This window comes from Acanthochromis polyacanthus, chromosome 20, assembly GCF_021347895.1.
Source record: "Acanthochromis polyacanthus isolate Apoly-LR-REF ecotype Palm Island chromosome 20, KAUST_Apoly_ChrSc, whole genome shotgun sequence".
In the NCBI taxonomy this organism is placed as follows: domain Eukaryota; kingdom Metazoa; phylum Chordata; class Actinopteri; family Pomacentridae; genus Acanthochromis; species Acanthochromis polyacanthus.
In genome coordinates, this window is record NC_067132.1 from 14,304,023 (window position 1) to 14,319,071 (window position 15,049).

At 42.6% G+C, this 15,049-nt stretch overlaps 1 protein-coding gene across 3 annotated transcripts; it reads right to left on the minus strand.

The window, feature by feature from the left end:
- Window positions 1–1,931: 1,931 nt before the first annotated feature.
- tfap2a (transcription factor AP-2 alpha) lies at window positions 1,932–14,134 on the minus strand. Of its 3 annotated transcripts, none has more exons than XM_051940418.1 (7): window positions 13,931–14,134; window positions 10,931–11,350; window positions 9,679–9,730; window positions 7,823–8,045; window positions 6,919–7,037; window positions 4,924–5,065; window positions 1,932–3,533 (listed from the first exon to the last, which is right to left on the minus strand). In XM_051940418.1, exons 1-7 carry the CDS (start codon window positions 13,979–13,981, stop codon window positions 3,245–3,247), a joined length of 1,296 nt encoding a protein of 431 aa, XP_051796378.1. In that variant the 5' UTR covers window positions 13,982–14,134; the 3' UTR covers window positions 1,932–3,244. The 3 variants fall into 3 exon arrangements, with proteins under 3 accessions (XP_051796378.1, XP_051796380.1, XP_051796379.1); XM_051940420.1 differs by lacking the exon at window positions 13,931–14,134 and adding an exon at window positions 12,705–12,833; XM_051940419.1 differs by lacking the exon at window positions 13,931–14,134 and adding an exon at window positions 11,841–12,518.
- Between the last annotated feature and the right edge of the window lie 915 nt (window positions 14,135–15,049).

Below are 15,049 nucleotides of genomic sequence, written 5' to 3' on the forward strand. Positions count from 1 at the left end.
GCAGACAGATACTGTATGAAATAAATAGATCTACCAACACACATTTGTCCGTGCGCATATTTAGCTTCACATATTCTCCACAATATTTGATCACAACAGGCCTCACACTTATTAATTACTATGCGGGAATCAGCTGTAATTGCTTTAGTTGAGACAAGCAGCAGTTATGGATTGAATTATCCAAATTCAGCTGGGTATTGCTTACTGGCTCTTCAAATTTCAGACCTTTTCTTTTTTTTTTGTCTCGCGCAAATGACTTTTGCCACGAGGCGTTTCGAGAAACTAGCTCTACCTGTTTAAGATCAAATGAAGAATTATAATTTTTTTTGTATTTAAAATTGCAAATTGCATGCAGCTATCAGTGCAAACAAACGAGCAAACAATGGGAGTTTCTTTAACACTCACAATTCCATTACACAGAAAGACATAATTACAGGCCTTTTCCGTCCTCCTCATCTTACACTAATAAAGCGCACAAATATCCACCATTGTCCCACGTACAACTATTTCTAATGCGTTTGTTTCACCCTCCAAAACCTGTTTTCATTCAAGCAAACCCCGATAAATTTATTAAACGACATTAGCATTAATGACACACGCGAGGGGCTTCCTTTTCTCCCCCCCCTCCCCTGCGCTAATACCAATGAATGCCTGCTTTAATACGATTGTTTTCCCCCCCTTAAAGTGACTATTTATGCTATTCCCACCTCACATCCACCATAGCAGGAGCAGCCGGGTAGTCTCTCCCCTTTATGAGTGAGCTATTGTGCCTGAGGACAGGATCCCACACACAATCTGAGGACTGAGCCAACAAAAACAGGGCCTGACAGACAATGCCTCGCTTCACCTGCTCCAGCACTGTGCATCGCAATTATGCCAAGGACATGTACAGTTAGGCTTCATTCACCCCTCCTGCAACAACAAACTGCCTCAGAATTAAACCAAGGGGCCCGAAAAAAAAAATCATGCAGATAATAAATACGGCTGCTGGGGTAGAAAAAGAAGAAGAGGGAGGAGGAGGAAGAAGAGAGGAGGTCGACTTGTATCTGCCAGTGTTACAATATTTCCAACTGCATGCTTACCAGACAGTGAAATAGGGGGAAAGCAAGAAACAATACAAGATGCATACATCACCAGACGAGCTGTAGAGGTGCACACGCCATCAATACACAATCAAACTCAACTCAAATGTTATGCAACGGCCTGGCAGTGGAAATAAAAAAAAAAGCAAAGGCCAACGTCAGATTTGCTGCTACAGCCAGCCTTGATGGCCACATTTACAGAGCCAGTCAGCCAAACACAACGAAAAGCAGGGGAAAGAGCATAAACGACGAGATGGGGAGAAGGAGATTCGTTATGAAAGTGTTATGATTAGATCATGGAATATACATTTAAAAAAAAAAAAAGAAAAGAAAAAAGCATCCTGCACACTGAGCTGTGATTGTTCATTGATTACACTGAGAGGCAAACAACAGAACAAATATTTGATGCATGTCTTTGAATAAGACTCCAGCGCAGAATAAACGGGGGGGGGGGGGGGGGGGGGGGGAGCCAAATATAGCCTATAACAACCAAACATCGCACACCAGGTCTATATACATCTCAGAGGGTTTTAGCTGGAGGGGTGGCGCTGCACACTTCAAACGCGAATCTATCCATTGTTGTGAGCCATTTGGCCTGCATAAGATCCTGTGCTCTGAACTAGGGAGTTTAAAGTAAGATTTTTTTTTTTTATTATACTTGAGGGAAACAATGAGTTCAGCTGCTTATTGCAAGGAGCAATCGTCAGGGGAGACTTAAACTCAATTACTGTAGCCGTTCAGAATGGGAAAAAATACCAAAGACAAAAAAAGAAAAAATACAGAAAAAGAAAAAACACCCGGGTGTATCAAGCAGTGAATAAAAAATTAAAGATATGAATAAAATCGAGATGAAGCGTATCAAATATTTATTTTTTTCTGGGCAACAAAGGACTATAATACATTGACAGGCATAGGAACTATTGCCAGCACATGTCTATACAATACAGCTAAAACCGCCTCCAATTTTGGACATTATCGGACATAACAAGATATCAGGTGGTCCCAAAAAATGTTTTTGAATGTCTTCGAACATTGAAAAAAAGACAATATTCCATTTATTGCTTTTATGGTGCTTCAAGGAGAGAACAAGAGGTGAAACGTATTCTGATTGGCACAACACATAAAAGCTTGTATAAAAACGAAAATAGAAACACAACGAAAGAAAAAAAAAACATTTCTCCTCGGGGTCTCACTTATGCTCTGTCTCAAATAAAAAAAAACTGAAAAAGGATGATATATAGAGAGAGAAATGGAAGTTTATTTCTATTAAATTTGTTCACTTGCTTCAATGTCGCCTCAACATGCTACAAGAGGGCTGAATTGAAATATCCCAGAGAAATAAAATACCCCAAACTTCTGTTTTCTAAGAACCATAAAATCACATGAAGAACTAACCGAATATTCAAACCCACTAAAACAGGAGGCACCAGATAAATAAAAAAAAGAAGTTTCAACAGACGCACCATATTTACAATTCCCATTAAATTACACATAAATAAATATATACATACATGAACACTGATTCCCTTATATAACCGCGAATCGTGTTGAAATTCAAAAAGTTCAAGTTGGTCGCTTGGAGAAGAGTGAGAGAGTCTACAACTGAAGTCATGACATGGAGATCTGTGGGATTTCTCTTTGTTTTTCAAGTTTTTTATTCACAATACTGATAAGAATTCATCCTTTTTTTTAAGCTTCGTTTTCGTCACAATCGTAAAATTGAGATATAGAGGGGTCGCTGGATTTCAGTCCATTCGTTGCAGCTCATAAAAAATAAGGGGAGTACATAAAAAGTCCTCTGGGTGAGGCAATACACCTTTTTCCTCGCCCTGGAGCTGTTCCTCTGCAGCTTTTTTTCTCTTTTCTTTCTTTTTTTTTCTTTTTTAAATAACGTTTCGTATGGTTCAGGTGTTTGGAAGAAGAAGAAGAAGAAGAAGATTCTTGCGTCGTTTTCCCCTTGAATCCAAAGTGGGATGTAGAAACAAAACATGTAAAACCGCGCAAGATCGGGGAAGTGGCACGTTTAACTTTATCAATAATATTTATAAGGTATTTATAATATTTATATTGGATGGGTGGGGGCCGGGGCGAGGCGGAGGGCTGTGGGTGGGTGCAGAAGGAGGCCCTGGGGTCTGGCCCTCGGTGAAGGTGGGATGGAAACATCACTTTCTGTGCTTCTCGTCTTTGTCTCCGCCTTTAGTGCCGTTATCTGAGTGACTGTTAGGGTTGTTGTTGAGGTACATTTTGTCCATGGCTTTGATAGCCTCGGTCAGATAGTTCTGCAGGGCTGTGACGGCCGCGCACAGTGCCGGGGTCCCGAAACCGTGCGAGATTAGACTGAAGTGGGTCAAACAGCTCTGGATCCCCGGTTCAAGAATGGGCTGCGGCCGTGAGTTTCCCAGCGGCGAGCGGTCCTGGGACAGCAGGTCTGTGAACTCTTTGCAGACTTGCCTGAAAACACACAGAGAGAGAGCGGGTGTTAATGGCCAAGTCTGAAAATCCCTGCATGCATTTTAAGGTCCTGATAAAAATAAATCAAAGTGGACATGCTGCAAAAATAAGCAGCCCTGCGGGAGGGCAGCTTGTAAATTAGGATTTTGCTTAAAGCTTAGAGTAACGAGAAAAAAAAAAACAGGTGACACATACGATTCCTATATATATATATATATATATATATATATATATATATATATATATATAAGTCTTCATAAATAAAGATTCAAAACTTTATTCTTTGTTCCAAAAATCAACACATGGATAAGATGTCCTGAAGCTACTAACAGGTGGAAATTAATCTGTCACCTCTCGCCACATTTTATTTCATTTTCTACTTTTTCGTTAACTTTTTTCTTACATAAATAAATAAATAATAAACACATTGATTTAAACAGGACTGTAAAATACATGTTTGCACTGTCAACTGTCGTTTTTTTTTATTTAAAAAGATCCATGACTCCATGCTTTTATCAATTTACCTTCATAACTCACATCTAAAAATCTAAACATTAATTCAATTTTTTATTTATTTATTTATAAAAAGCATTAAAATGTGAGGCTTACTCTGCATCTCCTGGTGCTGTATCTTCACAGCACTACAAAGCCTGTAATGAGCGGTTATGGCTGACAGCTGTTTGATTATAGCAGCCCATCATCAATATTAAACGCTGGCCTCCATGCCTGGTAAGGAATGCCCATGTTTTAGTTAATGCATAGTAAACAGCAGTGGTAGCGCTGGATGAGAACCAGCCATGTGTCAGTGTCACTGAAATCATCCGGTAAACAAAAAAAAACAAAAAAAGAAAGAAAAAAGACGCTGCTGTGCCAGTGGCCGGTGGAGAGGCCCAGTGATCCACCGTTTAACTGCACTGTAAGCTCTGCAATTATAATTTACAATATCATACCGAAGCACCTGTTTTAATAAAAAAAAAGGAAAATGAGCGTCTGAAATGAAATGATGAAATTCATAATTTTAAAAAAAAAACTTTTATTGTTTATTCATTATTATTATAATTATTATCCAGTAATGTCACGAGACTGATGTGGACATGGAGCAGTGGAGACGAGATATTTTATGACTGACATGAAACACAATTTTATTTTTTTTAAATAAAAAATCTGAACATATCCAACTTGTGCAAAGTGCAAAAGCTGCATTTTAATAAAGTTATCTGAGCGTGTGCAAACAGATACACACACACACACACACACACACACACACACACACACATATATACACACACACACACACACACACACACACACACACACATATACACACACACGTTGGCACAGACTGGGATGCATTTGGTGTGACACAGTGAAACGTGATAATAGCACTTACTTCGTGGCCAATAGCATGTTTTTTCTTTGGACTTGTTCGTTTGGGTCGGAATGCTGACGGTTTACATATTCAGCTACTGCCTTGGCTGGAAACTCGGTCTCGCATACATAACCAAAATCCCTGGCAAGATGCACCGCTTCGCCTGAGAAAGAAAGAAAGAAAGAAAGAAAGAAAGAAAGAAAGAAAGAAAGAAAGAAAGAAAGGGGGGGGGGGGTGAGGTTGAATATGTTTGCTTATTAAATATGGTTCCATCAAATACAGAGAGGTTGACACCCCCCCTGCCTGGACTAACTCTTGATCCATGTGATCTGCGTCCACTCTGTTTATGCGCTCAGGCAGCAGCAGGGTTATGGCACCTGTACATTCCCAACAACACTAATGGTGATGATACAACAATAATAGCCTGGAAATGACAATAAAACCGCCATGCGAGCTGCCAATACACCCCCTCCTTCCCTTCATACCGTGAGAAAGCTTAAATATGGAGGAGAAACTATAAGTGGATATGAAATATAGACCGAGCGTCATGCTTAACACCATGTCATTGATTACCAATGCCTGCACATTATTGAAAGTCCAGCAGATCACACAGGCATGGGGAAGCAATTTTAAAGGGCTATACCTAAATCTCACTTTGCCTTTACATACTTCAGCTCTGAGAATTACAGGTTTCAAGCCGTCCGAGTCTGAGCTCGCCTCTCTCGTTGGTTGAATTTTTCTTTCTTCCTCTCCAAGTCTTTGGTTTTAATTTCCTGAAGCAGTTGAGTTTTTTTTTTTTTTTTACTGCGGGGCTTCCTGCCCATAAGCCTCTGCTCCGGAAGAACGCATGCGCCAATTAGCATCAAAGCTCAAGTCCAGTAAACTATTTTCCATAAAATGGAGCGGATCATAAACAATGACAGCACACAAAACGCACTGTCCCTTCACTAAATAACCGGCTGCTTCGGCTCCCCCTTCCTTCTTTCATCCATCCACCCATCCTCCCCTCCTCTACCACGTGCCACCACCCCCTTATTACCCACAATCAAACATTTCTCCAGGCTCATTACAATACATGACCAAATTTCTACGAAACACAATGAATATTGCATTCGGCCCCCTCGTCTGCAATAATGATTAACGGGGACCAATGAACCATCGCAGGCTTTCACCTTTGGAAACCAGCAGCACACCAAATACCACTGCACTGAATAATAAGGTTCAACTCAAGCAAAATGGATTTATCCAGTCGCGTAAAAGGCATCTTTCCTGCGCGCAATAATTGACTAATTTATTCCTTAATAGGCCCAAAACATATAGCTCCCCATAGGTCAGCGCCACGCCATGTGCATGCAATAAAAAAATCTTCAGTGGGAACCAAAGCACAAGAAGCTATTAGCAAAAGAATTAAGTCACCATTAAAAAATAAAAAATGTAAAAAATAAAAAAGCAGCCCTGCACTGCTACATGGCGACTGTATCTGAAACAATGCAGGGTTAATAAATCAATCGACTTCTCATCCATGAGGTGAAACAGCTCAGCGGTGTCCAATAAACAAGCAGCACTCAATAATTAACTGGACTTCAACACAAATTAATCCAGTGTATAAACTAGGCCAGCCGTGGACCTGCAAGTGTGCTCCTGAAAGCGAAGGCCAACGCTGCAAAGCCACTAGAATTACCAGCACTATTCTCTCTCTATGTGTGTATGTGTGTCTCTTTCTACACACACACACACACACACACACACACACACACACACACACACACACACACACACACACACACACACACACACACACACACACACACACCCTTCATGCTTTATTACTTGCGAGGCAAAGTCGGTCCACATTACACGGATGAGCGCATATGCTGATTTCCAACACAGAGAAAGAAAGAGAGAGAGGAGAAGAAGAAGAAGAAGAAGAGAGAGAGGGGGGGGGATCCAGTTTGCGAGCACCTGATATCGCGGGAGCAACAAGAGTGGGAACGTGATTTACGGCGGACGACTTACCTTCGACTAGTGACGTCAGCAAGGTGACGTTGGCTGCCTTGCGTCTGCCTGCAGGTAGATTCAAGCCGATTTTATCCAACTTCTCCCTTAAGGATCTGCCTCCGTTCTTGGATTTGGCCCTGTGACAGTAAAACAAAGGCAGAAATTTATTGCAGGGATGCTCATGTGGAGGAATTTCTGTGCAATCTGCAAAGAGGAACACTTTCTTTTTGAATAAACATGCCAGTATCTGAAATTTATGATAGAGCAGTGGTGAATTTAAAAGCTAAATTGCGATTTGTGCGCAATGGACGAGGGGGGTAAAAAGTCATTTATGCTGAAAGATGGTTCAGCTCTTTTTTGCTGATTAGAAGATGAGTGGGCCGGATTTAAATTTGGAGGTAAACTTCACCCTCCTCCACATCTCTGACACGAACAATAAATACCACGAAAAGAGCTCTTCTTTTTTTTATTTCAGCAGCAGACAAATACTGTACAAACTGAATAAATAAAGTCCTACTTAATAGGCAGCGCTATTACTGGCTGTGTGTCTGCAGCACTTCAGTAGACAGTTCACTGGAGACCAATGTTTTCATGTGTAATGCCTTCACTGGGCCTATAGAGCTGGGCTTGAAACAGACTAGGCCTACATTAATTTGAGAGAGAGAGAAAGAGAGAGAGCTCCAGTGCGCAAGGGAAGTTAATATGGAATTTAACAGACCCCTCCTGCTTTAAATGCAGGAGCTAGGTGTCATGGTTGGTCGATTTTAATTATTCTTGGTACAGAGGAGAGAGAGAGTGAGAAAGAGAGAGAGAGATGCACGCTTACAGAGAGAAATGATTGGAGTAGAGTGAGAGCACACACACAGGTAGACCAGAGAGGAGATCTTTTTTTTTTTCCTCCAGCTTTTTCAGTCCAACTCACCTCCTCAGCACCCCGCCCAGCAGAGAGGCGTTGAGGCACTCGGGCGGCGAGAGGCGTCTCTGCACCTCCGCCACCGTGACCTTGTACTTCGATGTGGAGCTGAGCAGGGACAGGCGACCCGGAACCGAGCAGAACACCTCGTTGGGGTTAACCACCCCACCGAAAAGACCGTCCTTATTTACGGGGATGGAGACGTTGTTGTTCTTGGATAAAGACACTGGACCTATAGCCAGGGGAGAGAGGGAGGGAGAGAGAGAGAGAGAGAGAGGGAGTGGGGTGAGAGAAAGAGAGGGATGGAGGGAGGGGGGACAGAAAGAGAGCGTGCTCAGTGAATTTCATGCAATGCAGAGCCTTAACTAAATGAGAAGGGGGGGATTTAGGCCCCGGATTTAGAGTTTAGCACCACATGTGTACACGTTCAGCAAGGAAGACATGCAGGGAAAATGACAAATACATGCCTATAATAATAATAATAATAATAATAATAATAATAATAATAATAATGTTCCTCTGTGTGTCCGTTTCCACCACTACTATGAGGCATAATTCTCGTTATGCAGGCCTACGGACTCCATATTTTTTCCCCCATTCACTTTGTCCTTTATTCAGTGTTTCTCTCCTCCACACCGCCTATCATCGCAACAGACAATGAGAACCAACAGCGGATCTTTTTGCGCATTTTCCCCCGGATCGACTCTGCGCACAAAGCAAACTACACCAGCCGAGAGATTTTTTTTTTTTTTTTTGGTAAAGTCAACCTATTTTGACATATCCTCGGTATCTAGCAAGGAAAAGAAAAAGAAAAAAACCACTGTGTGTGATTCCACACCGGGTGTGTGCGAGTGTGAGATGGGGGGTTAGGAGGAAGAGGAGGGTGGGGGGGCCCTCAGCCACTGCTGGGCTTTACACCGTTTTGGTGTGCAGTAACCGGAGACAAAGGGGACTGTGCGCCTTTGGATAGATCACTTGTGACATTAATGGCTCAAGGGAGCCTAATAGAGACAATAGGAGTTAAACGAACTCTTGAGATTACTAATATAAGAAGCCAATTATCATGTTGATGTGCAGATAGACAGAGTCAAAAAGGAGAGAGAATGGTGGGACTAAAAGACGTAAAATGAAAGAAAGGGAGGAAGGAAAACCGCTCCATATCTCATCTAGCGAGGTCTAATTCGACCTGACAAAACGTTTTTAAACATGGCCACGAAAAAAGGCCTCCATAGAATTTTTTGACAGCAAATAATACATTTTAAAAAATAAATAAATAAAGAAGCAGGTCGTATCCAACAACCTTCACCAAAGTAAATCTGAAAATTACATTTCGCGACACCAAAACGCAGCCAGTGATCCCCCCCCCCCCTCCTCCTCCTCTCCAAGCCTACTTTTGATTCCCTCCCTAAATGACGGATTATCTGGCTGCACACACTGCAGGCCTGTGCTCACATCCAGCGGTACCAACTTCCATTTTAGATCTGACCACGCCGCGTAAATCGCAGCTTCCACCACTGTAAGTGCCAGGGCCGTCTAGAAGGCCTGCATCTTTGACCATCAATAGCCCGGGCCCTACAAAGCCCCAGCAGCTCCACTCATCTCCCCGCTGCGCTGAAACGCTGACAGTAAATTCCATCAGCGAGAGAGAGTGAGAGAGAGGGGGGAGAAAAAAAGGTGCAGCCAGTTTGATGCACTTGGAAACCATGTAATGAAAAATAGGCTACTGCGTATTAGGATCAGTCAGGCATTACCGCATTGCATCGAGTTCTCTGGAGCAGAATGGTGGATGGTGTGTGTGTGTGTGTGTGTGTGCGTGTGCAGCCTAGTGAAGAAACATGCATGATATCTCGGAGGAAATTGCTTACCTTTTTTAATTACAGTCTGGTCGGGGATGTGAATTCCTTGATCCTCAACAGGCTGTGACACAAACAACAACACGCACACACACACACAAAAATTAGCAACAAAAGAATGAAGAAAAAGGCACCAAAATGTCAGCCTCAGTCCTGTGATAGTACCTCAGGATGCTGCGCACGAACAAAGCCTGGCACAATTAGCAGCCACAATCGCCCAACATGGAGGCTCCCGAGGCCCATACCTGTTATTGTTGTCCATGCGTGTTTTCAGCGGGTTGCACTGATGGACGCGTTTGCATTAGATCACCAACTCAGACTTAAATAACGAAGCTGTGTCGCCCCATAATCCTGACCCAATTTCGCCCTCAGATTGGCTCTACTCACAAGGAAACTTCTAATCTAGATTGGATAGTAATTACGGCGGCGCAGCCTATTAAAGGCCTATGAACTAATTAGAGGATTATTGGTGTTTGTTTCTGATGAAAAACTGGGGAGAATACTCCCAATAAGAATGGAGGGGTTATTGACAATTTTAGAGCTCATTCATCATGTATCTTTAGTAATGGTGCAGCCACCTAAACTCAATGCACCAAACTCAATTCTGCTCTTCTACTGAATGCAATGTATTAGGGTGTTATTGTTCGCACTGGAACCGTGAGCTTGATTTATATATAAAAAAAGAAGACAGAAATCAAATAAAAGTCAAAAGACATGAAGGAGGATATGAGCGGAAACACAGCGTGCAGTTTTTATCTCGTTAATTCATTTATAATATTGAATAAAAATACATCGAATTTGCAGACTAACGGCATTATTAAAATATTGGTTTAAAATATGTATTTCATAAAATGGATAAAGAAAAATGTGACACTAATTGTGGCAATGAGGAAAATAATTTTCTTTCTTTCTTTTTTTTTAAAAAAAGGGATATTTTAACAGCTACGACCTAATTCAATCCGTGTCATCCTTCTCACCTTGATTTAATATAAGCAATAACAAAAACACGTGCACTAATACACCAATAATAATAATAATAATAACAGAATTAGTAATTAGGGTGATTGAACAAATTGCAATTATCACTGTGCAAAAATAAAAATAACACCATCCTCTCTATTATTAATGATCTTATTCATTTACAAACAGCCAAGTGCCCCCGCTGTTTTGACATAATCTTTTATTGTTAAACCGAGTAATCCCAGAAAGAAAAGAGGGGGGTAAAAATAAGGAAGAGAAAGCCAGGTAAACGCTTAACCCTCACCTGAACGTCTTCTAAAGAGTGAGGTATTCCATGGATAGGGATAGAGTCCGACAGTCCCGTTTCGATGCCGTGGCCGGACGGTAGGAGCACTTCCCTGCGATACTCCCGGCACAACTGGTGGGGCAGGCTGCGGTGCTGGTGCAGCAGGCCGCTCTCCTGACCCTGCCTCTGGCCCGGCCAGCCCGGGTGCTGCGGCTGCGGCTGGGCGTGCAGGGAGTTGAGGGAGTACGGGTCGTTGACGTGCGAGTAAGGGTCCTGAGACTGCGGGTAGATGGGCTGGTAGGGCGGGGGGAAGTACGGGGGCTGGAAGTCCGAGTTCGGCGTGTGGGAGAGCGGAGGCGCGCTCGTGTAGGGACTCTGGCCCACGCCGCCCAGCTGAGGTAACCTGGCTGTCCCGTTGCTGGTGCCGTCGTGGCGATCCTGGCAGGGAAGGACACAGAGACAAGCATGTTTAAGATTAAATAAAATCCAGAAACAGCCTCAGTTATAAATCAGTGGAATTATCCTCTTTATTGTAAGTGTGCTGAGCGCTCTGCGGGCGCATCAAATATGGCCTGAGTGGATGACAGGAATTACAGCAAGTGTGGAATCTGTGCACAATTATTCCCCCTTAAATCTGATTTTAAACAACAAACACATCCTCCCAAAACACAAACCACGTGACTATGAACTTAAAAAATAAAACAACACAATAACAAATTGAAAAAGTCCAAAAAAATAAATTAAACATCTAAATTCCAGAGATTTGAAATACACAACCGAGCCTCTTTTGGAATATTTTTCTTGCAGCAAAATACTATTTAGCCAAAAAAAAAAAGAAAAAAAAGAAAGGGAGAAAAAAATGTTCTGTTATGCAAACAAGCAAAGAAAAAAAAGAAGTATCTGACACGGTGAGACTCCAGCAACTTACCATCGCGGAAAAACTGTGCACTAACATCTGTAAGGATTTTTGGTGCGACTCAAGAGAATAATAATCAGTTCAGAAAACACCGGGAGTGTTTTTGGGGAAGGGGGCCGAGCAACGAAAAGAGGAATTAACCAGCAAAAAACAAACAAAAAAGAATAACAGGCCCCCGAAAACAGTCTCCTGGAAGATCACGATGGCCCCGGCGATCAGATATGTGCCTCAACAGCAGGACGATAATCCATCAGAAACAAACGGTTAGATCCCGGCCGCCCTTCATTTGGGTCTAAAAACGCAGATATTCGGCGGTGCTGGCGGATCAGGGCTGGAAAGTTTCTCGTGGTAAAAACCCCTCTTTCTCCCTCTTCTCCGGGCTTCTATCACAGTGCTACCGTCCCTTCGCTTGAGCTCATATTAGCAAAAGAGCCGCTTCTTCGTCTCCCTCTTGGACTCCTAATAGAGCGCATTCATGACTATTAATATTACAGGAATACTTAATAATAAGGAAAGAATAGTCGGAAATCTGGCGTAAAGCGGAGGACGCAACTCGAGGCAGGAGTCTGCGCTTAAATGACGTCCATTGAAAGGAGGAATCAGTATATCTAATCAGAGATGGGGAGAGAGAGAGAGAGAGAAGGGGGAGTGAGAGAGAAAGAGGAGTGAGAGAGTGTGTGGAGGGAGTGGATAGAGAGAGAGAGACAAAAAGAGGGACATTCACTCTCGTCTGACGAATCAGAGAGAGAGGGAGGAGGGGGGGCATTTTAAAAGAGTCCCAGGGCCAAAGCGCAAAAGTGAAAGAAAGACGTAGGAATGAAGGGAGGTGGACCGCAGACAGGGGATGAAGAAGCCAGGAAAGGAAACAATGTGCACCTCTGAACTGGGTGAAAATCCACCAGACGACGCTACGGGCATTCCGACCGGCTCATTTCTACCGCTTGTCCCTTTGTTTTCCACCTCAGACTCCGAAGGCGAGCTGTCCTCCATGGCTCTCCTCGCCGAATTAATCCACCGATTCCTCCTCGACTCCAAAACCCACAGCCACGCCGGCTTTAACTTTAACTTGAAAGATGAGGGAGGGGGAAAAAAATAAATTCCCACAGTCTAAGATAGGGCCGCTGGATCCGGCGCTCTGAACTAACTTTTACGCGCGGCTCAAAACAGCTCCACTTCCCTTCCTGCTTAATCATGCATTTTTTTTTTTAATTGCGAAACGCTGGGCCTTGACCGGACTTCGAATGCAAATTAGATTTGCGTTTCCTTGAATCGATAACAACGGAGGAGAGAAAAACATTTGCCTGTAAATTAAAAGAATCAACGTAACACCGACGCGGAGGTGGCCAGTTTTGCTTTTCCTGCTGCCCGTCCGTCCCTATCCTCGCAGGACGCGCTCGAAAACACGTCCGACTGGCTTCTCCACTCCTGAACAAGCCACCGATATTACTGCCAAAGTTTGTCCAAAACAACAATCACTCAGTGTATGCACTCCACACACACACACACACACACACACACACACACACACACAGACACAAAAAAAAACACACACACGCAGGCTGAGCAAAAAATTTAACGGCTCACACTGCAGAGATTTTAAGGTGAAGGGTACGTGTGCATGTCGTTTAAACGCTAAATAAAGCTGGCTGTGTTTGCGCACATGTCCACCATTTGGTCAAAATATTGCTTTTAATTAAACGCGTGCTAAGTGCAAATTATTATTTTAATGTCCCCAAGTGTCAGTTAATATTTGGACATATTTAAAATGTGAATTTAAAAAGGGAAAAATGAATGACTGGTGTGACTGTATCCATGAATTAAATTAAATACAGCTTATACTGCCACAATAAATTATTATCATTATTATTACTATTAATATTCTTATTATTATCATCATGCTTTAATACACGTGTCAGTGGAAATATTAAAAGCCATAAGATGCTACCAATTCATCCTACAGTTAAATGTGTTCAGCTGTCAAAAAACTGTCATATCTGGATCAAAACAATGCAACACATCCCTCAAATAATTATTTACCTTATTAAATCTGACATAAAAAATGCAATAAATTAATTAAAAAAAAATAAAATCGAGCCTCTTACCTCGCAGTCTTCATATTTAATGTTATCAGTTAATTTCCAAAGCATTTTCATGGGTTGCTGAAGTGGATATTGAGTATAGGTATCGCCTTAGCCTTGTTTTCACTCAGTGAATTGTGCTCCCCCGCTCAGAAAAACTACTTTTATTGAAGCTGTGGGCTGCTGTCTGTCTTGCGCTCTGAGGTCTCCCTCTAATGGTGGAAGTGAAGGGCTGGAGCAGCTCTGTAATAACACTGGCACAGGGCCTCATTAGCATATCAACAGCCGTTTGATTCCCCCCATCTGCTCACACAACACCAATGGACAGCGCACAGGTAAAAACTAAAGCGGCAAGACGTTACACATGCTTATTATTTCCACTGTTCAGCGAGATGTGTGTGTGTGTGATTGTGGAGGGGAAGGGAGGGTGTACAGACATGCATGGGGACCTGCATGCACCTGGGACGCTTTCTACTAGAATTTCACTTTTACAGAGAAAAACCAAACACTCATTTTTCATCAATCATATTTTAAATTAATACTTAAAAAAAAATCTCATGTTTGCTGTGACACTTTCTTTTCTAACTCTTGTGCTCTGCTCTGTTCTGCTTTATTGGTCAGGTCTATGTAAATACCAGCCTGTCACACACTTTGCTGCCCACCTTGATTTTGTTATTTTGTTTGTTGTATTTTGTTATGTTATTTTAATCCCATTGAGAGTGGAGACCTTGAGAGGCTATTCTTTCAATGTTATGCTAAAAGGCTGAGCTATTCCAAAACGGCTCTACAGGTCCATTGACTACCTGTAAGGGAGCAAGGGCTTTTTTTTTTTTTTTTGGAGTAGGGGGAGGAGGAGGAGGAGAATGTAAATAATTAACACAACAACATGGCCTTGTTTCCTTGTTTCATTTGAATGAGCGGCTGGGGGAGCCTGGCTCTGCCCTGTCGCCGGCCGAGCCTTCACCTCAGCAGGTCGTGGGTCAGCAGACAGGTCGCCAGCCCTTTAAGGCGTTGGCCCCTTCTTGCTTAAACCCTCGGATTACCATTTTTGGTGGAATGCCTTTCTACACGCAGTTGTTATTAATGAATGTGGAGCGATGAAAGCGGCTGACAATGACAGCAAAATGCATGCGAGAGAGCGTC

What these genes read in the sequence shown, in the direction of transcription:
- tfap2a (XM_051940420.1), bottom strand. Translation starts at nt 12,818, where the DNA reads ATGGAGGACAGCTCGCCTTCGGAGTCTGAGGTGGAAAACAAAGGGACA. An exon ending in CCAGACTGTAATTAAAAAAG is followed by an intron (nt 8,046 to 9,678) that starts GTAAGCAATTTC and finishes CCCTGGCTATAG; the next exon opens with GTCCAGTGTCTTTATCCAAG. An exon ending in AACATGCTATTGGCCACGAA is followed by an intron (nt 3,534 to 4,923) that starts GTAAGTGCTATT and finishes GTGTGTTTTCAG; the next exon opens with GCAAGTCTGCAAAGAGTTCA.